Source organism: Martes martes, assembly GCF_963455335.1.
Source record: "Martes martes genome assembly, chromosome: X".
NCBI classification, from domain to species: domain Eukaryota; kingdom Metazoa; phylum Chordata; class Mammalia; order Carnivora; family Mustelidae; genus Martes; species Martes martes.
Window position 1 is genome coordinate 120521463 of NC_137897.1, and position 24151 is coordinate 120545613.

The 24151-nt window shown below is 64.3% G+C and overlaps 2 protein-coding genes across 5 annotated transcripts in view; one reads left to right on the plus strand and one right to left on the minus strand.

The window, feature by feature from the left end:
* Positions 1 to 1764: 1764 nt before the first annotated feature.
* SLC6A8 (solute carrier family 6 member 8) lies at positions 1765 to 10891 on the plus strand (the record flags this gene model as incomplete). Its single annotated transcript, XM_080794708.1, has 13 exons — positions 1765 to 2026; positions 3714 to 3845; positions 4779 to 5028; positions 5550 to 5682; positions 6833 to 6967; positions 7055 to 7158; positions 7244 to 7368; positions 7959 to 8071; positions 8193 to 8330; positions 8427 to 8529; positions 8627 to 8727; positions 8808 to 8978; positions 9372 to 10891. 13 exons carry the CDS (start codon positions 1765 to 1767, stop codon positions 9510 to 9512), a joined length of 1908 nt encoding a protein of 635 aa, XP_080650834.1. The 3' UTR covers positions 9513 to 10891.
* A 3554-nt stretch (positions 10892 to 14445) lies between these two features.
* The window catches only part of BCAP31 (B cell receptor associated protein 31), a 29970-nt gene continuing 20264 nt past the window's right edge, over positions 14446 to 24151 (minus strand). For all 4 annotated transcript variants that reach the window (XM_080795467.1, XM_080795466.1, XM_080795465.1 and 1 more), the window contains 4 exons: positions 17928 to 18063; positions 16988 to 17111; positions 16165 to 16265; positions 14446 to 14826 (listed from right to left, as the gene is read on the minus strand). In XM_080795467.1, coding sequence (XP_080651593.1) covers positions 14788 to 14826; positions 16165 to 16265; positions 16988 to 17111; positions 17928 to 18063 — 400 coding nt within the window. In that variant the 3' untranslated portion in view covers positions 14446 to 14787. The remainder of the gene's footprint in view (positions 14827 to 16164; positions 16266 to 16987; positions 17112 to 17927; positions 18064 to 24151) is intronic.

Below are 24151 nucleotides of genomic sequence, written 5' to 3' on the forward strand. Positions count from 1 at the left end.
GTCCTGGGTGGAGATGCTGCCCCTCCCTCACGCAGCAGGCTCAATCTGGCTCGAGCCAGAATTGCTTTTCTTCCTAAAGCCGCCGGATGGCTGAGGGTTTAGCTTAACGGGATGAGCCATCTGGGGACGACAGCCCCGTGATCAAAGTCTGGGACTGGTTGGGGGTTGGGGGCTCACTTCACATCCACACCAGGACAGTGACCCCTTCCTTCCCTATGCCATGGCTACTCTTGGCTCTCCTGCGCTGCTGGTGGGGAGGCCGCTGAACACCCTTGCTAGGGAGGCGGGACCGGCCCTGGGGAGAGAAACTCTGCAGGTGGGGAGCTGGGGCCTCTCCGCTGAGGCCTTAGGGGGAGGGTCTGTGCCCCTGACCGGCACCAGGGGGCAGCCTTCCCCTGTTGGTACCAGTATCTCCTGCAAGTCTGGCAGGAGGCTGGAGCCGGCAAGGGTCCCTATCACCCCTCCTTGGGGACCAAGTGTAGCTTTGCCAGGCAGGCTTGTCTCTGGCCACCAAGGAGATCCACTGAGACCTGTCACCCCAAGAGCTGGGCCCCCGACCTCCAGCTTCCAGGGTTCCTTCGCGGAATGCCAGGAGGAGGCAGGGGGGTGCCTCTGGCAAAATCCCCCTCCCACCCCCCAGCCTGGAGGTTCAGCCTCTCCTTTGCCTGCCAGGTGAGCGCAGTCCCTGCCCCTTTGGTGCGGGGAGCCGGGAAGCTGTAGGCCTTGGTACCCAACACTGGCCCAGGACCTCGCTGGGAGTCGGGAGAAGGGTCAGGGAAACGGCAGCGACTGGAAGGACAGAGGAGAAGACGCTAGGGGGCCAAGGCTGGCTGGAAGGCAGCCAGGGCAGTGGCTTTGGTAGAACCATGAAGGGCGGGTCAGGAGGGGCGGTCTGGGCGGCGGCCAGGCCCAGGTGAAGCTGCGGTCAGGCGCGGCCTGGTCCCTGGGGAGGTGGTACCGGCCGGCGCCCCAGGTAGCAGCCATTCTGCTTCCCGCTGGAGTGGCGTCTCCTCCTCGGGAGGAGGGAAGGAGGAGGTGGGCGGAGTGACGGGGAGGGCGGGACGAGGGGGAGGGGGACCAGCCTGGTCGTGGGGGTGGGGCGACAGTGACATCACCCTGGAGTCGGTTCTTAAGCAGCAGCCGAGCGGACCGGGGAAGAGAGGGACGGTGGGAGCGCGGTGGCGAGTCGCAGAGCCCGCTGGGGCCCCGAGAGCGGCTAGAGCCGCCGCCGCCGGGAAGGAGGGGCGAGCGCGCCTGGGCCATCGTCGTCGTCGCCGCCGCCGCCGCCGTCACCGCCGCCGGAGCAGCGGGCGAGCCGGGCCGGGCCGGGGGGCGCGGGCCGCAGGCCCCTGCTCCGGCCGCCGCTTGCAGACCGTGGGCGCCCGATGCCGCCCGCGCCCCGCTAGATTGAATCTCGGGCCCGGCGAGCCGCCGCCGCCGCCGCCGCCGCCGCCGCCGCCCGAGCCGCGGGCAGGAGTCTCGGGAGCCGCCGCCGCCGCCCGGCCGGGCCCCGCCGCCGCCCGCGCGCCCCCGGGCCCCCGACACACATGAGATTCTTCAGGCTCACTTTCAAGTGCTTCGTGGACTGCTTCTGACCGCGCCGCCCCGCCTCCCCGACCCCCGGCCCGGCCGCCCCCCGGCCCCCGGCGGGCCCGCGCCTTCGGGGCCCCCCCCCGCGCCACCGGCGCCCCCCCCCCGCCGCCCGCCCGCCCGCCCCCGCGAGCCGCCGCGCCCCCCGGCCCGGCCGTGCGGCCCGCCGGGGCCATGGCGAAGAAGAGCGCCGAGAACGGCATCTACAGCGTGTCTGGCGACGAGAAGAAGGGCCCCCTGATCGCGCCCGGGCCCGACGGCGCCCCGGCCAAGAGCGACGGCCCCGCGGGCCTGGGGGCGCCTGGCGGTCGCCTGGCCGTGCCACCGCGTGAGACCTGGACGCGCCAGATGGACTTCATCATGTCGTGCGTGGGCTTCGCCGTGGGCCTGGGCAACGTGTGGCGCTTCCCCTACCTGTGCTACAAGAACGGCGGAGGTGAGCGCCCCCGCCCCGTCCCCGCTCTGTCCGGACCGGGACCCCCGACCACCACCACCACCACCCCCAGCCGGCGGCCAGCCCCACTGGGGCGCAGGGCCGAAGTCCGGGATACTGGGTGCTGGAGGCCGCCCCTCGCTCGACGCTGCCGCCCGGTGGCCCGGGCTGGCGGTCTCCACCCCCCTAGCCGGTCATGTGCCTGGCAGTGTGTGGGGGGAGGGGGCCAGCGAGCCTGCCGCTGAAGCCCCAGCACGGCCTCCCCCCAGACTCCGGGTGCAGGAGCCCCGGAGCGATTGGTCACTGAGGTGGGAAGGAGAGGCCTGCCCCCCGGGGTGGCTCCCAGAGGTGAGGAGCCCAGGCTGCCCCCGCTGGTCAGGCACACAAGTGGCACATTGTGTGGGGCCCCCACGTGTGCACACACGAACACACACACACACAATGGGCTACTCTGTCCCTCCCCCTGCCCTCTCCTCTCCTCCCTTCCCTTCCCCTCTTCTCTTCTCCTCACTCCCCTCCCCTCCCTCCCTTCCCTCCCCTCCCCTCCCCTCCCCTCCCCTCCTCCCCTCCCCTCCTCCCCTCCCCTCCCCTCCCCTCCCCTCCCCTCCCCTCCCCTCCCCTCCAGCCTGGGCCTGGAACACTGGGTGCCTGAGCCAGGCTTGGGTAGCCTGCGGCCTGGGCCGCCCGGCGCCGCCGCTGGACACACTGCGCGCACGCCCCATGCCCGCCGGCCCCAGCCCAGCCTAGCAACTGCGATAGGCACCCGTGTGTCCTGTGAATGCAAAGCACCACTGGGGTTGGGAGGAAGCCCTAGCGACTGGATGATGGGTGGGAAACTGAGGCCCAGAGCGAAGGCCTTGGCCCAAGGTCACACACAAGAAGGATGCTGGGACCAGGAGCCGGGCAAGCTGCAGCCAGACCCGACTTCGGAGCACTGCAAAGCTGCGCAGGGGCAACGGTAGTGGGCCTGGAGGGGCAACGGGAGGAGACAGGGGCTGCCGTTGCCCCGCTCCCCTCACCCCTCACCTCTGGCCTGCGGTCTCTTGCCCAGCCACGCCGGCCACCTCCAGGGCCAGGCTCCCCAGAGCTTGTACTGCACTTTGTCTCCCCTGTCCTTGACCACTGACATCTCCAGACACCCCCTGCGCCCCCTGGTAAAGGACTGTCCCCCACCCTCTTCTGCAGACCTTCACACTTTCAGGCAGCTGGTGGGTGCTGAGGCGCAGGGAAAGCTGGGGCTCCCTGTCCTTGCCCAAGCCAGACAGCCCCCCGGGCCTGAGTGCCCGCCACGCGCGCGCACACGCACACGAATGCACCGTTCTTCCCTGTGCTGCCTAGCAAACAGGGAACTGCGACACGAGGGGGTATGTGTCCTCCACGCCTGTTAGGTCACGCCAGGTGACTGTGGGCCCAGAACCCTTGTGGGTATAGGGCCCCCCAACCCAAGAAACGGAGCTGTAAGGACCCAGGGACCGCCACAGCCCTCCTGACACACCAGCCCCCTTCTCTCAAGGCTGTTCACCTCGCACCTCTGAGTCAGTGGCCACCCCTGCACTGATTCACCCAGTGGGAAGTTATGATGGGGCCAGGGTGGGGCCCAGAGCTGGCCCCACCCTGACCTCCCCAGGGGCCAACCAGGGGCTGCAGGGCTGCCCTGTGCGAGTGCCCACCCTGTGCTTCCTTCCCCCAGGTGTATTCCTTATCCCTTATGTCCTGATTGCTCTGGTGGGAGGAATCCCCATTTTCTTCTTGGAGATCTCGCTGGGCCAGTTCATGAAGGCCGGCAGCATCAACGTCTGGAACATCTGCCCTCTGTTCAAAGGTGAGCAGCCCCAGACTGGTCCCCTACCCCCTCCCCCTACGAGGGCAAAGTTGCCACCCACTTGAGAAATACTGTCCTATCCTGGCACCAGGCCGGGGTCCCACTGGTGTCCCCCAAGTCATGAGGGGAAAGCTGGAGGGCCTGCAGACCACTCAGTGACCTTGGGCAGATGCGGACTGGAGTCGGGGGTTGGCCTCTCCACTGAGGCCAGGACATGCAGGCCCAGCAGGTCCCCAGGGGCTGAGTGGAGGGTGTGAGAGGCGACAGCACGAGACGCCGCCCAGCGCCTGTACCCCGAAGGCCAGAGGGCCAGCCTCAGGAGGTTGGATGGGAGCCATGGAGTTCAGGGTTTGAAGGGAAGAATCATTGGCAAAGGTTACTTTAGAGCTCCTTCTGCGTGTGGGTAGTGTGCCCCCAGTCTCTCCAGGCCCTAGGAGGGACCCTGAGCAAGCCGGGGCTCAGAGAAGTGGAGTGATTGGCCAGGGTTGCCTGCTGAGAGGGGGACTGTCTCCCATATGGCCCCAGGTCACCAGAAAGTCCCCAGCTGCTGAGTACCGGAGGCCACTGGGGACCAAGGTGGAGGCTTGGCCCTCCTTCAGCCATCCATGGTGGCAGTGGGACCCAAGAGAAGGGGACAGGTGTGTGAGGCTAGGGAATATACGGGACGTTCAGGCTTGGATTGGGGCAAGAGGGGAGGGCTGGAGGGAGGGTGCAGGTGAAGCCAGGAGCGGTGGCAGATAAAGACTGGGGAGGGTCCCGGTGTTGGGACCCTCACACAAGGGAGGGGCCGGGAGGCTCTCTGCATCCTCCCACTCCCCACCTCCTCCCACCAGATCTTCTCAGATCTGCTCTGGAGCCTTCTCTGAGCCTGGGAGGGTAGATGGTAGGGAATGGCTAGAGAAGAGCCCGCGCGGAAACCCCTCTCCTTCCCAGGCCTGGGCTACGCCTCCATGGTCATCGTCTTCTACTGCAACACCTACTACATCATGGTGCTGGCCTGGGGCTTCTACTACCTGGTCAAGTCCTTCACCACCACGCTGCCCTGGGCCACCTGCGGCCATACCTGGAACACCCCCGACTGTGTGGAGATCTTCCGCCATGAAGACTGTGCCAATGCCAGCCTGGCCAACCTCACATGTGACCAGCTTGCTGACCGCCGGTCCCCTGTCATCGAGTTCTGGGAGTGAGTCAGGCGCCTCCGGGCCAGGTTCTGCCCGTCCCTGTCTCTGGGCGGCACACAGGGCCTGAGTCTGCGCGTCTTCGGGGGGGAGGGGGGGCCAGCCCCGGGGACGCAGAGCAGGGGTCACCTCAGGCCCTGCCTGTCTTCAGGGAGTGCCCAGCACGGTCTCTAGAGGCGCTGGAACGGATGGGCCTTGCTCCTCCACCATTTCTCAGTCCCGGGCGTCAGCACGCCATTGTGCCGGCCAGTCAGGGAGGGGGGACCGCCCTGGTGCAGGCTGAGGGTGCCCTGAGGCCCGGCTACCAGCCCTCGCACCTCCGGCCGGGGGCTCCTGGGCTTCAGGCTCACAAACGGCAGTAGCTCCAGGCCTCTAGGCCGCAGGCTTGGGTGGGACCCAGGAGGGCCCCGCCACCTGGGCCCCACCTGGACCCGAGGGCGGCAGGGCGGGGAGCGCCACCCCTGGGGCAGCTCCCAGTCACTTTACCCTCTGCTGACCCGGCGCTCACGGGCTCTCCCTCCCCCAGGAACAAAGTCTTGCGGCTCTCCGGGGGGCTGGAGGTGCCAGGGGCCCTCAACTGGGAGGTGACCCTGTGTCTGCTGGCCTGCTGGGTGCTGGTCTACTTCTGCGTCTGGAAGGGGGTCAAGTCCACAGGAAAGGTACGGCCGGAGGCCCGCGCAGGGCTGGGGGTGACGACCGGGCTGGGGGCAGCACGGCCATGGGGGGAGGGGGCACGGGGGAGAGAAGGGCGGGCTCTGCCGAGGATCACCGCTGCAACGGGAGGGGGCCAGGGCCTCGGGCCAGGGCCGCGGCGGAGCACGGAGCAGGTCCTTGAATCCAGACTGCTCCATTCCCGCCCATGCCTGGACCGTCTTCCTTGCCCTCCAGACTCCCCCACCCATGCCAGGATTGTCCTCCCCGCCCCTCCAAACTCCCCCGCCCAGGCCTGGATCGTGCCCCCCCCCACCTCCAAACTCCTCCACCCATGCTTGGACCGTCCTCCCCGCCCCTCCAAACTCCCCCGCCCAGGCCTGGATCTGGATCCTCCTCGCATCCCACCTCCAAACTCCTCCACCCATGCCTGGATCGTCCTCCCTGCCCTTCCAAACTCCCCCGCCCATGCCTGGAGCCTCCCCCCCCCCCACCTTCTCCCTCCTGAGGTGGGGAGAAGCCCAGGCAGCCGCTGCCCCTTGCCTGTGTCGGGTCATCGCCGACTGCCCCTGCCCCGCTTTCTCTCTATCCCTCACTCCCTTGTGCTGGCCCTGGTTGGGGGCGGGGGGCACCCAGGCTGTGGCTCTCCCTTGCCTGCCTGTCCTGCTCTGCTCAGCGTGGACGGGAGGCAGAAGTCATGGGGGCCCGTGTTGCTCTCTGGCCGGCGGGGTCTAGCCCCGACTACCAGACTCGGCCTCTCTGCAGAGTGACGTGCTGTCGGGGGCCGGGGGCCGGGGGCGGGGCGGGAGATCTGCCCCCCGGCTGCTGTCCCGCTCCCTGCCTCTCCCCTCGGTCTGCCGCTGACCTGTGCCGGCCGTGGAGCTGCTCCTGCTCCAGCCCGGGCGCGGAGCTTCCTCGGGGAGGAGCCGAGGCTTTGAGGAGCAGAAGGGGGGCTGCTGGCCGACCTCCCTCTCGGCTTCGGGGCAGCCTGCTACGGAGGGGGCAGTGTGGCCCTCTTGGCCATCCTGCCGAGCCGGGGGCCCCGGGCAGCCTGCTACGGAGGGGGCAGTGTGGCCCTCTTGGCCATCCTGCCGAGCCGGGGGCCCCGAGGGGGAGGCGGGTGCCGCGGGGCCCCCTCTGAGCCGCCTGGCCCCCCAGATCGTGTACTTCACCGCAACATTCCCCTACGTGGTCCTCGTCGTGCTCCTGGTGCGTGGGGTGCTGCTGCCCGGCGCCTTGGACGGCATCATCTACTATCTCAAGCCTGACTGGTCGAAGCTGGGGTCCCCTCAGGTGAGGGCGAGGTGTGGGGGAGTGGGGTGGGGGGGTGGGCCAGGCCGCAGGGCCCCTCACGCCCTCCCTTGGCCGGCCCTTGCGCAGGTGTGGATAGATGCCGGGACCCAGATTTTCTTCTCCTATGCCATTGGCCTGGGGGCCCTGACGGCGCTGGGCAGCTACAACCGTTTCAACAACAACTGTTACAAGTAGGTGCCCCCCCACCCCTGCCCCCCCACCCCGCCCGTGGGCAGCAGGCAGCCTGACCAGCGCGCGCCACCCCTCTGCCCCCAGGGACGCCATCATCCTGGCTCTCATCAACAGCGGGACCAGCTTCTTCGCTGGCTTCGTGGTCTTCTCCATCTTGGGCTTCATGGCCGCAGAGCAGGGCGTGCACATCTCCAAGGTGGCGGAGTCAGGTAAAGAGCCGGCCCCCCTAGCCCGGCCCCTGGGCCGCCGCGGCCCTCCGGCGCACCGTGCTCGCGGACACGCGCGCCGGGGGACGTCCCGGGAGCCGGAAGAAACGGTCCCCGAACTGGCCGCGTCCCTCTGGGCCAGAGGGAGGCCCAGCTGTTCCGGCGGGCTCACAGCTGCAGCCTCGTGGGCCAGGCCCCGCAGAGCCTCGAGCTCCTGTCCGCCCGGCCCCAGGGCCTTGGCGCAGGGCCCTCCCATCTGCGAGGCCGACGCACCACGGAAACCCACAGCCCCTCCCATCTGCCAGAGGGCGCAGGGGGAGAGGAGGGCCTTTCCGGGCTTCACGGGGGGGCCTGTGACCGCAGTAGCGGCTGGAATCAGAGGCCGGGAGTCCAAGTCAGACGACCCAGCCTTAGGGGCTCGAGGGACACCCGGCAACGCCTCGACCCGAGAGGCAGGGGCCTCGGCCACGAGATGCTCTGGCCGCCTCCGTCCCTTTGGGAAGGGGGGACGAGGAAGGCAAGCGACGAGGACCGAGGACCGCGGAACGCGGGTGGGACACACCCGTGTCTGAACCCTGCCCCTTCCCCTTCAGGGCCGGGCCTGGCCTTCATCGCCTACCCCCGGGCCGTCACGCTGATGCCTGTGGCCCCGCTCTGGGCCGCCCTGTTTTTCTTCATGCTGCTGCTGCTCGGCCTGGACAGCCAGGTTTGCCAGGGGTGACGGAACGGGGGGGCTGGGGGGGTGGGGGGCAGATGGGGGGGCACTGGGGGAGCGGAGCTGGCCGGCAGGGAGGGGGGAGGGGCGTGGCCTCAGCGCCTGGCCACAGTTTGTAGGTGTGGAAGGCTTCATCACTGGCCTGCTCGACCTCCTCCCGGCCTCCTACTACTTCCGTTTCCAAAGGGAAATCTCTGTGGCCCTCTGCTGTGCCCTCTGCTTTGTCATCGATCTCTCCATGGTGACCGATGTGAGTGGGGGCGGGGCGGGGGCTCCCCCTCTTCCCCCCCCCCCCCCCGCGGCTTCCATCCGCCTGCCGCTTCCCCTGACCCGGCTCTGTCCCCAGGGCGGGATGTATGTCTTCCAGCTGTTTGACTACTACTCGGCCAGCGGCACGACCCTGCTCTGGCAGGCCTTTTGGGAGTGCGTGGTGGTGGCCTGGGTGTACGGTAGGTCTGCGGGGCGGGGGGGGGGGGGGGGGGGGGGGCATGGCCTGCAGGGGAGGTGGGGTCTCTAGCTCCAGCCCTCACGCCCCACCCGCCCCAGGAGCAGACAGGTTCATGGATGACGTGGCCTGCATGATCGGGTACCGACCTTGCCCCTGGATGAAATGGTGCTGGTCCTTCTTCACCCCACTGGTCTGCATGGTAAGGGCCAGGGGAGGCTGGGCAGGGGGAGGGACGCCGAGGGCCCTCCGCCGGCTGAGAGCCGGGGTTCTCACCCGCAGGGCATCTTCACCTTCAACGTGGTGTACTACAAGCCGCTGGTCTACAACAACACCTACGTGTACCCGTGGTGGGGCGAGGCCATGGGCTGGGGCTTCGCGCTCTCCTCCATGCTGTGTGTGCCCCTCCACCTCCTGGGCTGCCTCCTCAGAGCCAAGGGGACCATGGCTGAGGTCAGTCGCCCGTCCCGCCTCTCCCTTACTCGCTAGGCATTCCGTCCCAAGCGCCCGTTCTCCTGGACGGACCAGTGCTGGGAGTCTCCGGGGCCAGCTCGGGGCGGGGGGGGGGGGGCCGGCGTGGAGGGCAGGCAGACCCTCCGGGGCTTGAGGTCACTGTGGGGCGAGGACGGGTCTGTCCCTTGCCTCTCACCCCTTTCCCTGGTACAGAGAGTGGGGTGTGTGGTCAGTACCCACGGGAGGAGGGCCCTTGGTCCCCAACCGGTGGCCGGTGGCGGGAAGTGGACAGAGGCCGAGGGCTAGCACGGGCACCTCCCCACCCCTCCCCTCCCCTCCCCTCCCCTCCCCGGGCCATCGCCCAGGGACTCAACGTGTCCCTCTCCCCTGCAGCGCTGGCAGCACCTGACGCAGCCTGTGTGGGGCCTCCACCACTTGGAGTTTAGAGCTCAGGACTCGGATGTCAGGGGCCTGACCACCCTGACCCCAGTGTCCGAGAGCAGCAAGGTGGTGGTGGTGGAGAGCGTCATGTGACAGGCGCCCTGGCTCCCATCACCAGCTCACCCTCTTGTAGCCATAGCAGCCCCTGCTTTAGCCCCCCCACCCCTCCGGGGGGCTTGCCTTTCCCTGACACTTTTGGGGTCTGCCGGGGGGGGGTGGGAGGAAGCACCACGAGTGCTAACTAAAATAACTTTTTCCATTTTTAATAAAACGCCAAAAATACCACAACCCACCAAAAATAGATGCCTCCCCTCCACCCCCCCCCCCGAAGGAGCTGGTACGCACGCTGCTTCCCAGGCCCTGCCGACCGCCCCCCCCCCCACTCCTGTGCCTGCTGCAGTGTCTCCCCCGGCCCCAGCACGCCTGCCCCTCCGGGCTCTGCCCGACGCTCCCTCGGGCGGCCCGTCCACCCCAGGGGCGGCGGTGGCAGCTGGGGGACCAGGGCAGGAGAGCCAAGGCGGCTACTTCAGCTGGGCTCCACCCCTCTCCCCGTCCCTATTCTAGAAGCTTAGAGAGCCAGCCAGCAACGGGACCTTCCGGTTCCTGCGCCAATTGCCACCAATATCAGTTGTGTGAGCTTGTGTATGAATGCATGTGTGCGTGAGTATGTAGGGTGAACCTAGATCTCTTAGCCAAGGTCACTACCAGGTGTAAACTGTGCCTGTGGGCAAACGAGGCTTGTATTTTGCACATTTTATAAAAACTTGAGGAAAGAGATTCCTGCTTGTATATTTCTAAAGAGAAAAGAACCCGACGTCCCGACTCTCCCTGCCACTCCCGGTCCCTCTGAGCACCCCCTTAGCCCTCTGCCCCAGCCAAGGAGTGTGAATTTATAAATCTAATTTTCATAGGCAAAAGCTTCAAGCTGTTGAGCGTGCGAGTCTGTCGTGCGGGTGTGCATGTGCGGTCCCGGGCCCCAGACCGGGGTGGACAGAGTGCACGGCGGGGGCGGGGGCCCGTCCGGGAGCATCCCCCCACCCCCTCTGCCCGTGAGCCGGCAGGGTGAGATGCGCAGTCGTGACCCCCCGGGGGACCTAGGGCCGCTCGCCTGGCGCGCTCAGGCTCACCCGTGCCCTGCCCCCCCACTGGCCCGGGCTGGGCACGACTGCAGGGATCTGAGGTGGGCAGCGGCCAGGGAAGGCCTGCGCCCAGGCACGGCTCCCACCTGCAAGCTTCAAGCAGATGCGCCTCCCGCATCTCAAGTCTTCCATTAGCAGCTTTAATTAACCCACGTGTGTGTCACGTCCGATCCCAAGACGGCCGAGCGGACCCTAGAAAGGCTTCCCCCACGCCGCCCCGACGTGGGTCGGAGGGGTGGGCCTGGGTGAGGGCGGGGGTCCAGCGGGGACATTCTTACTGTGCTAAAAAGCCACTGCAAACATAGCAATAAAAACATGTCATTTTCCAAAGCTGGCTCCCGAGACACCTCTGCTTGTCGTGAGGGGTTGCGGCGCGGGGGGAGCGGGGGGGGGAGGCATCCCCACCTCGAGCTGCTTCCTCGGGCGCTTGTTCCGAGGAACCCTGGGCCGGCGCCATTCCAGGACCTGGGAGCAGAGCAGGTCCTGGAGCCGGCAGAGCACCTCTTCCCCACGCACCCGGTACACAGGGGGAGAGGAGCGAGAGAGGTGGGTGGGAAGTCACGGGTGCTGAGACTCCTGAAGGGCGCCCAAATACAGCGGCGAACAGGTAAGCTCCGAGGCGCAAGCCATGAGTGGCAGTTGAGCAGGAGGTCGGGACGGCCAGCGCGAAGGCCGCAGCGGGACCCGGGGAGGCAGCCAGCAGTGGGACTGGGGCGCCGGCCGCGCAGGGCCCAAGTGAATCTTCAGATTAGGGACCTGTTTGCAAGGTGGAGCCCATGACCCGTGCATGGCTGGGATGTGGGTTTCAGAAAGGAGTCGGGACCCTGAGCTCCTGGGCACCAGGAAGGGCGGCACTGGCAGGCCCTGAGCCCAGGAAGATGAGGGAGAGGGTGTGAAGGGGGTGTGTGGCAGCTGACCGAGGGCCTGCTGTACCGGAGAGATCACCTCACCGGAAATGTCTAGGCACAGGGTGGACAAGGAGTCTGCAGTTCCAGAAAGAGTCTGGACTGGAGAAAACAGGTTCTCAGCCATGAACATGGCTCTGAAAGTCCAGAGCCTGCACGAGCTCACCGAGGGCGGCCAAGAGCCTGTGTAGAGGGAGAAGGGCCCGCGTGAGCCCTGGGGCTCTGGACTCTCGGGGGAGAGAGGGAGTGGCCACGGAGACCGAGGCGGGGCGGCCAGAGGGCTGAGAGGGACCCGGACAGGCCGTGCAGGGTGACCTCCTGGTTCGGGAAGGGCCGCACATACGCGTGCACTGGGGCAGGGGATGGTCAGGGAAGAGGGAGCGAGAGGCTCCGCGGGGGCTGCTGCCGATCAAGGGACAGGAGGCCCCAGAAGCCTCGCTGCACTTGGCAACGAGCTTTCTGGAGACCCACACAGGAGAGGCTCCGGTGCAGGGGTGCGTGCCAGAGCTTGACTGGGTAGCATTAAGAAAAAAGAGGTAGGCGCAACCCAAGCGTTCACTGAGAGAGGAAATGGATAACAAAACGTGGCCTATGTCGTCTTTGTTAAAAAGGAAAGAAACGGGGAACCTGGCGGGCTCAGCTGGAAGAACGTGTGACTTGATCTGGGTCTCGTGAGTTCAAGCCCCATGTTGGGTGCAGAAATTACTTAAATAAATAAAAGCTTTAAAGAAAAGGAAACTCTGAGCCCTGCTACAACGTGGCAGAGCCTCAAAGCAGTCACAGACACTGCAAAAGGCTGCTTCTGGGGGGCACACAGAGTGGCCGCATCCCGAGAGCAGGACGGTGGGTCAAGGCGTGGGAGCCTGGTGCTCACTCTGGATGCCAGCCTGGGGGGGGGGGAGTCCTGGCCCACTGCCCCCTGCCCCCTGCAGTTCCTCCCAGGCCGGTCCCTGCGCTCTAGCAAGGCACGGCCCCCTTGAGGAGGGGCATTAGCCCTCAACCGGACAGCCAAGGGTGGGCCGTGCTCTGAGGGTCACCACTCACCAGGACGGGGCAGGTCCCCACAGAACTCAGAAAGGAGCACTGTCTGAGCAGGCCCGACTGCAGTGCAAGCCGGGCCTGTGCGGGCACGTGTAGGCACCTCCCGGCGGGACACGCGGGCCAGGTCCCAGGCCCCTCGCGCCGGGCCCTGCCCTGTCGACTCCTCCAGTGAGAGTCCCTGCCTCCGCACCCACAGAATGGAGTCTGCAGCCGAGGGTCACCCCCGGAGGCCCGCTCTGCTCCCGCACCCTGGGCGCACACCAACTCCTTACCATCTCCACTCCCCCAGCTACCGCCACGGCTTGGCTCAGGTCCTCGGGACCTCTTGCCCAATAGCCTCCGAGGCACCTGCCGCAATGCCACCAGACTCAGAAAACATCAATGTCATAAAAAGAGATGTCGACAGAGGCTGGACTGCTTGGCTGGAGCCCTGAGAGCAGTGGGCAGTCACCATTTACTCTGGAATCTGCCTCTGGGGAAGAGGCTTAGGACATGGGGTCTGGCCACCTAGTAGGAGACAGGTAAGGAAAGCAGCCAGCCCAGGACTTGGTGTGCACGGGGCCGCCGCAGCCACGGGCAGGGCGCAAGGGGGGGAACAGGCTTACTCAGGGCAGAGGGCTGCTAGGAAACAGCACTTCGAACAACCCGCGTGCCGGTTTGCGTGAGCGGCCCTCTGGCCAGGGCTGACCTGTCGCCCCCTCCGCCCTAACTAGATGGGGTACACCAGAAACAGCGAGCTGCGGCTTTCTTCTCTCTGCCTGGCCTAGGGACCGGCACTACGGGGGTGCAGGGAGCGCCTGAAGCTGGCCAGGGAAGAACCCACAGTCACACTGTTTGGACTCTGGCCTCTAGAGGTTCATAGAAGGGCGAGCTCAAGGGAGGGCAAGGGAGTCAGGGAACACTTCCTGGAAAAGTGGGACTATCCCTCAGCTTAGCACAGCCCCCACAGAGCCTCACCCACAGTCCCCCGCCCCTATGCCCCATCAGACGCCAACTTGCGGCCCGTGAAAGCATGGGTGGGGGGACGCCGGAGAAGGCAGCTACTGGGCCAGGCCTGGCAGGGTTAGAAGGTGTGTGAGTACAAGCTAGCCACTGGCACTAACATCTTCGGGAGCCTCACAGTTCCAAAAGAAAACACCTCCAACCTGCTCCTTCCGCCCCGTTCTCCGAGCCAGCAAAGCACAAGCGCCGCGTCGGAGACAGGCCACAGGAGCCCCAGCCACCCGGGCTCTCGGGCTGGTCCTGAACACTACTAGCCCCGCTCGGGAGAGGCCACCTACTGAAGCTAGCGGGGGGGGGGGGCAACCACCAAAGGGGGACACCGCTGCGAAAGCAGGCGCTAAGCCAGGAGGCACGCCCCATGGTTCCCAGGGCTGCAGGCAGCAGAGAAGGCACCCTCCCCCACACCAAGCTCTACCCTGAGCCAGCCAGAGGTCACTGTCAAGGGCAGGTCTCCTCTCTTAGTAGACATGAGTCAGAGGTCATCCTGCAAACCTTCAGGAGGAAGTGAGGCAGGGAGTTGACTCGTGGCACTCTGCCACCTTCTACCTGTCCTAAAATGTGACAAACAGGACTCAGAAGAGGCAGGCAACTCTATCACCCGGAAGCCGCAGCACTTCGCAGAGTCTCCCAAGAGTCCCTGGACCCAGTGGCCAACCCAACAGATCAGACACACCCTAACCCAAGGAGCCATAAAACACGGCCTGCGTGGGGAGCAGGAGGCAAACGCACAGAGAGAGCAAGTGAGAGCGAGCCTGGGCCTAGCCTGGGACGAGGGAACCTTTAGGGGTCGGAATAAGCTAGAAGAAAATAACCTGAAGGCCTCCGGGACCAAAGCCTGGGTTCTCTATCAGAGCTCCCTGCCCCCACCTTCCTGGTCACTCCCACGATGGCAGAAAGAGGTGGCCTCCTGGTGGCCCCAATTACACACATGAACCACAGTCACATGATAACAACCTTTATTGCCCCCGGGAGAAACTCTACTAGGCCTGCTCCACCCACCCTCCAGCAGGACCAGAGACAAGGGGCCCTGGAGCCCCAAACAACACAAAAAACGGCTCAACTCAGTGGAAAGCAATGCCTGCCTCATGCCTGGCTGGCCAGGACGGTCGTGAACTCATCCTGAGTGGGCAGCAACCGGGTCCCCTGCGGTACGCCGGGACAGCGCGAACTGCGAGGTGCGCAAGGGGGCGGGAAGCGGGAGGGGGCGAACCGAAGTACCCGGGAGGCCGGGCTGCAGGCAGCAGCGGGCACAGGCCAGGTAGCAGGCGGGGAGGAGCAGCCTCACTCCTCCTTCTTGTCCGTGGGGCCGTCTACTGCTGCCTGGAAGGGACAGAAACCACAAAGCAAGGGATCGACAGGATGCACCCCTCCCCTTCAGCCCCTGGCCCCTCCACCCTAAAGGCCCAGCTTGCTGCCTTCTCCCCAAGTGACAGGTACCAGGGGAGCAAGGAGCCCCCCCTCCGCAGCAGCACCCGAAGGCCTGCCAGGGTGGGAGTGGCCCCATTCTAGCGAAGGCTGTGACCCTAACACCAACCAGGGAGACGCAGCTGGGAGCCTCCTCCGTCACTCCTCCCTTCAGGCCACAGGGCCCCACACCAACCACCATCTCGGGCCCGTGGCAGGCCCGGCAGTCCAAGTCCCCCCCAAGTCCCAGCTCAGGCCCTGCCCAGTTCTGTATGTGTATCCTCTGTGGATCCTGCCAGTGAGCCCCCCTACACTGAGGCCACCACCAGTCCTCCTCTGGGGCCGCGTCATGCCTCTTCAGCCCCTGTGGTGGCCAAACGTGGGCTGCCAAGCAACAAGGCAAACTGTCAGAACTTAGGGCTGTCTGCCAGGCTGCCGCGCCTAACTGCCAGGCCACCTGAGCTTCCACAATCAGCCAACCTGAGGACTCAGGTCCTGGGCGGGGATGAGATAGGTGGGTGGCCCCGGCCCTGCATCACCCCCACAGCCACGTACAGAAGGCCGGCTGCCCGTCACAGAGTCTCCCTGCAACACACTTGGACTAGCGCAGGGGCCCCGCACCACAGACCAGGTGCACGTGTAAGGGAAAGCGTTCTTCTCAAAGACACTGATGCCGGGACACCTGGGTGGCTCCGTGGGTTAAAGCCTCTGCCTTCGCCTCAGGTCATGATCCCGGGGTCTTGGGATCGAGCCCCGCACCGGGCTCTCTGCTCAACGGGGAGCCTGTTTCCCTCTCTCTCTGCCTGCCTCTCCGCCTACTTGTGATCTCTCTCTCCCTGTCAAATAAATAAATAAAATCTTTAAAAAAAAAAAAAAAAAAGACAGACACTGATGCCAGGGGTGAGGCCAGGCACGCCACAGCACAGAGGGCGCACCGCACTGCTGAGGCCACTTTTTAGCAAGCGGCTGCCATCTGCCAAGCCACACCCCCCTGCCCGAGGAAGGGCTCCAGCTGCTGGGCCCAGACTGGCACTGCTCGGCAGGCTCTTCTCTAGACCCAGAGTCAGCAGCAAAGGAGGAAGAAAGGGGGAGCGGGAGAGAAAGCAGCCAGCCTGCCCCTGGGGCCTCTCGAAGGCTCCGCTGAGGCAGGCTAGTCTGGGGGTGGGCCCGCTCTGGGCCTGTGCGGGTGGGAGGGTGCGGGGTACAGGGGGGCTTTGATCCTCTGCGACAGAGCCGGCGGCGCGTGCGGCTGACCTGTAATTTCGCGTGCTCCTCCAACAGGCGGTCGTACTCCTTGGTCAGGCCCTCAGACTGCTTCCGCATGGCCCGAGCCTCGTTCTCGGCCTTCTCTAATTCTGGGGATGATGCCGATGAAGAGGAAAAGGCAACAGAAAGACGGGGTTAGGGAGAGAAAAACCCAGCTGCCGGAGACACCAGATACAGGTCTGAACATGTCCCCTCTAAGGCTGTCTAGAGAGCACCCCCCCCAGAAAGCTCCCCTGCCAGCTACCGTGAGGGCCCCCGAAGTGGGGGGACACCCTGGCCCGTTTGGCGGAGGGACTCCCAAGTGACCCTAGGCGCAGGAGCCTTCAGGGAGGCTGACGGCGTGGGGCAGTGTGAGAAGGCTGAGGTGAGAGAAGGCAGCAGGCAGCAGACTCTCACCCTCAAAGTTGAGAACAAAAAGCAAGTTGGGGGGGGTCTTCAGGAAGGGAGGTGGGGTCACAGCAGGTTCTTCAGGAACACTGTGAGCAGTTCTCGGATAGTGTCCCGAGTTCTTTCTGTCCCCGCCCCAAAGACCCTGGTGACACCGCCACCTGCAGAGAGCACCGCTCCCCAGGCCTGGTGCTGGCCGAGATGCGCTGGGGTTAGTCTCGGAGCAGCTGGGGCCCCCTGGGCCCCGAGACGGACACTGCACCTCTGGGCCCAGCAGCTGTGCGAGCAGAGGGCTATTTGCTGCCACCCAGCTCCTGAGCCCAAGGGCGTGTTTGTTATTAATCCTCTGGCACAAGTGGGGCAGCCACCACTGCGGGGGCGTCCAGACTTTCAGGGGCTCGGGACAGCTGAGGACAATGCTCACTTTGCTTGTTGACGTCCAGCTCGTCCTTCAGCTTCTTCAGATCAGCCTTCAGGCTCCTGTTCTCTTCCTCCACCTTCTTCTCGGCATCCCTACCGTCCGACTTCACCCCACCACCAGCAGCTTCCTAGGCAGAACGCCAAGGGCACGGGTTACTTGGGAGGGAGGGAGGGAGGGAGGCAGGCAGGCAAACAGGCGATCCAACTCTGTCTTCCCCATGGAGTGCAATTCCTCAAGCAGCCTCGGGCACTTGACCATCGGGACCGTCAGCACAGACGCGCTCCCAGGCCGCATGCCCGGCCTCTCCTCCTCAGCAGCACTGCGGGCTTTACCGGTCCAGCCAACGACTCAGTCTGCTCTCTTCTGGAGATTTCTGCCGTCACCCCCACCTGACCAACGACCTCCGTTCCTCTCCCCCCAGACTCCACAGCTCACTCTGGCCAGGAGCCCCAAACTCATCCCTGCCCAGGCAACTCTAGCCCATCTATGAATGAATCAGGTCCGTCCACCCATCTCCTTCCCAGCTCAGCTCACACCTCCCCTCCTCACACAAGCCTTCCGAGACTGGCCGCCTCCCGTCCCCACTCTGTCCCCGGCCGATACAATCCGCAGGAGACCACAGGCCCCATCCTGCACTCTTCTGTGCTAACCGGCCCATGGCTCCCAGCACAGGGCTTGGCTCACTGGAGAGTCAGCTCTGTCAAGCAAGAGTCTGGCCCGGGTGTCGCACACAGAGACAAGGGAGCACCAACGGTACCCCGTTCCCCGTCGAGTCCCCGGATCCCTCCCGTACACACTCCCGAGAACCACCCCTTCACCTTCTCCCCAACCCCTCAGCTTGGCCAACAGCCACAGCGTCACACACTCCCGGCCCAACAGGCCAACAGTGGCCCTGAGGCGCACAGGGAATGCCGTGCAGCCGAGGCCCGCAGGCAGAACTCACCTGCTTCAGCTGGTCATTCTCTTCCATGTACTTCTTGGCCGCCTCACTGGCACTCTCCGCCTGCTTTTTAAAGGCCTCGTTGGACGCCAGCAGCGTGGCCTGCTGGGAGATGAGCGTCACCAGGCGTCTCAGCAGGCTACGATTGAGAAAGGAGGAAAACTGAGCGGAAGCGAGCGGAGAGGACGGCGCGAACGCCTCCTGACTGCCCCTGATCAACCCTGCCTCTAGCCTAGACCTGTCCTCCTACATTGCCAGGGCAGCCAAGCAAGATGCCACCAGCCTGGGTCTGGCAACAGAAAGGAAAAGGCGGAGCCTGAGAGCTGTCCTCCTGCCACCAGAATGATTAATACTGCCCCAAAACGGCCGCCCAAAGCCCTGGAGCTGTCCTTCAGTCCCAAAGGCACAGGAAGCAACACGCCGACGAGACACCCCAGACCAGGCCTAGCTATAGCCAGAGGACCCCAAACCTAGTCCTTTCCAGCTGAGGGCCTGCACCCAGGTGTTCCAAAGAAGCCACAGCACCATCTTCCTAGCTGCGACATCAGGCTTGCCCTGGTAAAGAGGAGCAGCTAGCATCTGGGGGCACTTCCGACCTCTGGGCCCAATCCTCACGCCTAGCTGATAGGGGAGGCGCGACTGCTGCCCATGTCGGAGAGGGGAAACCGGCTAAGGCGAGTGGTAGAGGTCAAGAGCCAAAAACGGCCAAGGCAAATCCCCACTGCAGTCTGTGTGACCCCAGGATCCAAGCCTGCAACCACCACCCATTCTCCACCTGGAGGGAAGCGCTCCCAAGCCCAACGAGAGACAGACAGAAATGACTCTTCTCTCCCCGCCCCCTCCCTAAACGCGGTCTACAGGCAGCTGGTAGACAACATTGCCACGGTGAGCTCTTCCGGCACTGGGGCAGCAGAAAAGGAAGAACCAGGGCCCAGGCATACATCTCAGGTGCAGACCAGCCACGAGGGGCAAGCAGGTGGCAGCCGGGGGTGGGGGGCACCTGCTGCTCCATTCCGACAGCCGGCCCTGTCCTTGAGCTGTTACCTGACAGGAGAAGAGGGGAACAGACAAAGGCACAGCTCAAACAGTAAAAACCGGTGAGGGAGGAGGGAGGGCGCTTTCCCCACACACCTGAGACAGAGGCTCAGGCTGGCCACGGATGAGGAAGGCACCCCTGGGGAACAGGGAAAGCCGCTGCTCTGTGCTGAGTGTTTCCACAACAAAGTGCCTGCTCAGAGCAGACAAAGCAGCCTTGGATGCCTGCTCCCAGGCCAGCCTTCCCAAGGCTGCCAGCTTTCCCAGAGTTCCTGTGGACACCTGCCTCTCCGACGGCCCGAGGGCACGGAGCAAGAAACACGGCGCGCACCCCCCGCCCCGCCCCACCCACCGTGTGGGCCCTGGCAGAGTCCCTGTGAGGAACAAGTCCCCGGGTGGAGGGGCAGGGGAGGCAGGCACACAGGGGCCCTCAGATGCCCATCACGCTTCCTGGTTTGCGGGGAGGCTCCAGGGGCCCCCGGCAGTATGGGGAAAGCCAGGCTGCTGGTTCCTGGCAGGAAGGGAGAGTTTCCAATGACATGTGCTCTCTAAAATTAGCAGCCAGACCTCGTGGCCCAGGGCTCAAGTTTCCCTGTCTCAGCCCCTGACTATACACCAGCCTGCCCCCCATTGGGCTGGAGCCCCGGAAGTGGAAGGAGCTCCCACGCACCCCAGGAGCCAGAGAGAAGCAACACACCTGCCTTATGTCAGCAGGGCAGAAGTCACTGGAGGGACCCAGGAAGAAAGGCAAGTCTGACTAAGCCCCAACTTCCCAAACCTCCACGCTGAGTGCTCAAGTGCTTGGGCAGCTCCGCGTAGATCCCGGTGATGTGGAAGAGGCCCCTCCTCCCAGATGGTGACAGGCTCGGGGAGGGCACGTGTGCCACCTGCTGGACCCAGCAGGCAAAGATGGGGCAAGTAAGCCCAAGGGTGACCCCAGCACAACAGGGCCAGCCGGCTGGCTGGCGTGAGCGGGACTCCAGCAGAGCCGGAAGCCACCACAGCTGTCCCCCTGGTTACCCAGGGAGGCCATCCCCAAGGAGGCGGTGGTGACAGCCACTGCCCTCCAAGCCAGCCCATCCCTAGCTATGGAGCGCCAGGGCTGCCACCACGAGCCCGGGCAGACGGAGACTAGCACCAGAGCTGTGCGGGGAGCCTCCCAAAACCGCAGCCCGCTCTGGCGCCCTGGCCCGGGCTCACAGCCCAAACTCACGATCTCTCCCTCAGTACGGGGCAGGAGCCAGCACGGCAGCCGGCGCCCCCCACCCACCCCAGCCCCGAGTCCACGCCTTCTGCCTTCCTGTTAGACCTACTCCTCCAACCCTTCCTGGGCGACTCTGGTAATTCTTCCCTCCCGGAAACTTGTTCTCAAGGAGCTCTCCCTCCTGCTGGCCCGTCCTCCCTCCCTCCATCTGACAACCAAGCTAGGGCCTGCCCCAGCCAAGTCACTAGCAGGACCACTGATGGCCTAACAGCCCACTCCAAGGAGGGCCGTGGAATCCTCGGGGCGTGCACTCGGCAGCACCTGGCACAGCCGACAGGCCGCCCTCCTCGCGTGACTCCCCGCCCGACTCAAGCCACCCTCGCCGCCTGCCCATCTCATCACCGACAGGGCCCGCCTCGGGCCAGACCCTCACATCTAACTGCCTACTAAAGGCTGGGCCCTGGGGGTCCCTGAGCCAAGTCCAGCTCAGCCTGTCAGTGGACGGACCGTCCCCGCACCGCACCGTGCTGAAGGCTGTCGCTGGTCCATCCGCACTCCGCGCACACACCACCTTGCCCCTTTCCTTCTGCCCCCAGCCCCCACCCAGTTCTGTCCACGTCACCTCCACACAGACCATCTCCCGGGCGGGTCATCCCCACTGCCAACGGGGATGGCCTCAGTACTTGTCTCCTAGCTGGTTAACAGCTCCCAGGAGCCTCCTCCTGATCCCTGACCACACAGCCTCTCGATCCACACTCTGAAAGGAAACCAGTCCGAGACAGTCTGACCACGTCACCCCTCAGCTTCAACCCTCCGGTGCCGGTCCCGTCTCGGCCTCACCCTCACCAGCCGTGCAACGCTCTGCTCCAGCAACACCGGACGGCTGGCCGTTCTTGGAACACACTGGGCTCTCGCCCGCCTGGTCTCCGTGTCACTGCACTCTGGTCTGTGATAGCTTCTCCTCTTCTAGTGACTCAGATCCAGTTCAATCAACACCTTCCCCAAAAACCCTTTCCTGACCCTCCCGGGTCCTCCCTTTCTCGGTTCTCCCATAGCACCTTGACACACCCCCACGTGGCCAGCTGCACTGCACTCACTCCGTGCTCCCCCTTACCACCTCTCTCCAAGCTGTCACTTGTTCCCTGGGGCCCTGGCTCTCCCCGAGGACACAGGCAGCAACAGGGTGACAGGAAACAGCAGCGGAGGGGCCACGTAAGACCGTGCTGATGAGCAAGTCAGGCTTGTGACCGCAGCGGCAGCCAAGAGGCAGGGGGGAAATCACTCACCACCAAAGCCAGGGGCCTGGGGCCAAGCCAAGGGCAGTGACCCCAGGAGCCGGGCTTCTGGAGCTGCCCCTCACATACGCGGCCCCGAGTTCTTGCACCTGCCCCCCAGATGTCAGCCTGGAGAAAAGGCTGAGGTACTGCCTTTCTTCTGTCTCGTGCCCTCTATCCTCCATCACGCTCTGCTCTACCGCCCGAGTACTACTACGCAGGTACCTGTTCCTAGCCATCCATTTCCAGACAACAGAGGAGAACCCAGGAGCCAAAGGGGTTTCCCAAAGGCAGCAGGCTGACGGAGGCGCCCAGGGCCTAACGGGAAAAGTCAACGCGCAAACCTTAAGAAGATCTAGATGTGTCCTTGGCAAAGGTCATCCCCAAATACCTGAATTCAACTCAGCTTTCTTGTAAGATGTTCTTGGACAGTGAGTGGAGCTCTCGTGCTTTTGTAGAAGGCTGGGTAAACATCAGAAGGAAGGAGAAACAGACTGTCTATGTGGACACTAAAGAAACAGCGCCAACCACAGCAAGCAGGGGAGACAGGTCCTGTGCGCTTCGCAGCAATTCCATCTCCCTCCTGCGGGCAAGGGGGGCAGACACTGGCTTAACAGGACGTGGGGCAAAAGCAAGGGGAGGGTCCTCCCAAGCGCCGACCTCGACTTCCTCTGGTTCTGGCAAGCCCTCACCCCAACGCTGTTGCCGATCCCGCCCACTTGGCGTTTACCAGGCACCTCCTGGGTACCACGCCCTCAGGGGAATGGGGTCACTGAGTCAGCAGGGCCCCACACAGGGACAAGCAGGCGGGCAACTCCCCTTTAACCCACTGCCCCACAAGCTAGTGCCACAGTGCCACCTGCTGACTCTCCAGGCTGGCCGCGGCCCTGCGCCAGACAAGAGGTGTGCAGGGCTGCTGGTGGCTTCTGGGTGAGCCCCGCCCACCCATCCAGGAGAAAACGTGACAGACGCGGAGAAGGCCGCCCGCCCTGACAAGGACCCAAAAGCCAGCCAATGTGCCAGGAAAGGCTTTGGGCAAAGTGGAATGATGACAACGGAAGAAGCGACACCAGGAAGCGCACACCCTTCGAGAGTCTGCAACCACAGAAAGACCCAGGGCGCGTCTCCGGAAAGGGCCGCCCTGAGAACACCCCCCCTCCCATGGCTTGGCCCTCCTCTTAGCATAAAACGGGGAGGTGGGGGACTAGCACCAGGGTAAATGCCAAGTCCCAAGCAGCTACAGCTAATGGCCAGACGCACGCGCCCACCCTGAGGCCAGCGAGGCTAGCCAGAGGGGACCCGAGCGGAAGCACACGGCCACCCGCCCCTAGCACTAAAGAGAACCAGGGCACAGGAGCGGGCCGTGTTTCCCGGGCTTTGTCTTGTTGCCTTCCTGAAACCAGCGGAGAGATCTTATGTAATTTGGGGAACAGAGAGCAACGGAATGAGGGCAGACAAGCCCGACTCCAGTATGTGCATGGCCCACCTGGTGACTGGAGCAGTTGAGGGAGCGGGAGAAAGGAGCCATCAGCCCTGGGTGTACCAGGCACAGTAGTAACTTGAGTCCAAAGGAAATAAGGCAGTGCCTCTGGCAGGCCACGTCCCATGCTCAGAGCCTGGGAAACATGCCTGGACCAGGGCATCAAAGTAAAGGACAAGAGGGGGCTTCAGCTACTGTCTGTCCGATGTGGAGGCCACCAGCCACATGCGTCCTTTTCAGTTTAAATGAATTAAAATGACATTAAATGCCAGGCCCAGCTCCTCAGTGACACCAGCGCGCTCCTTCGCAGGCTGGGAGCCCCAGAGGTCCCTTTCCATCTAGAACCCTGCTCCCCACTCCCCCACACTCGGCCTCAGAAAGGGGCCCTCCTGGAACGTCAGGCTTTCGGTGACCTTGGAGTCAGGAAGAAGGAGTCTCTGCTTGCTTGGCACCCCTGCCCCAAAGGAGGAGGTCCTTCACCATCTGCTTCTAGAGCATGACGAAGACAGTTCTTCTGTCCAAATCAAACAGCTGAACAATCCATACTCTAGATGTCGACATTTGTTCTGACGCACATCCGATGGTCCTTACTGAACAGCGTGTAAAGAACTACCCCCACCCTGCTCTGGGGCTGTCCCGTCATCAGAGCCCCTCCTGGCCCAGTACCCACAGGACCCCGTGGGCTGCGACCACTGTGGTGAGCGGACCTGGGGCAGGAATGACTTCTGTAAGGAACTTACCCAGTGCATAGATCTGCAGTGCTGCTCTAGCCCGACTCTTAGAAACTAACGACAACAGCCAACAGAGCCACAGATGGGGCAAAAAACCCAGTGGAACGAAAAGCCAAACCCACACCTGACCTCCATCCACATTGCTCTACCTTCCGCAGGCCTGAGCATCAGGAGTTTAAAAAGCCCTTAGGAGGGGCACCTGGGTGGCTTCAGTGGGTTAAAGCCTCTGCCTTCGGCTCGGGTCGTGATCCCAGAGTCCTAGGATGGAGCCCCGCAGCGGGGCTCAGCGGGGAGCCTGCTTCCCTTCCTCTCTCTCTGCCTGCCTCTCTGCCTACTTGTGATCTCTGTCAAATAAATAAATAAAATCTTAAAAAAAAAATAAAAAGCCCTTAGGTACCTTATCTCAATACCTATTTAAACAAACTATAAAACCCAAAACCTGCATGGTAATCAGGGAATGCGAGCAGTCACAAGTTTATTTTCTTAAGTTGTTACCGGAGGGC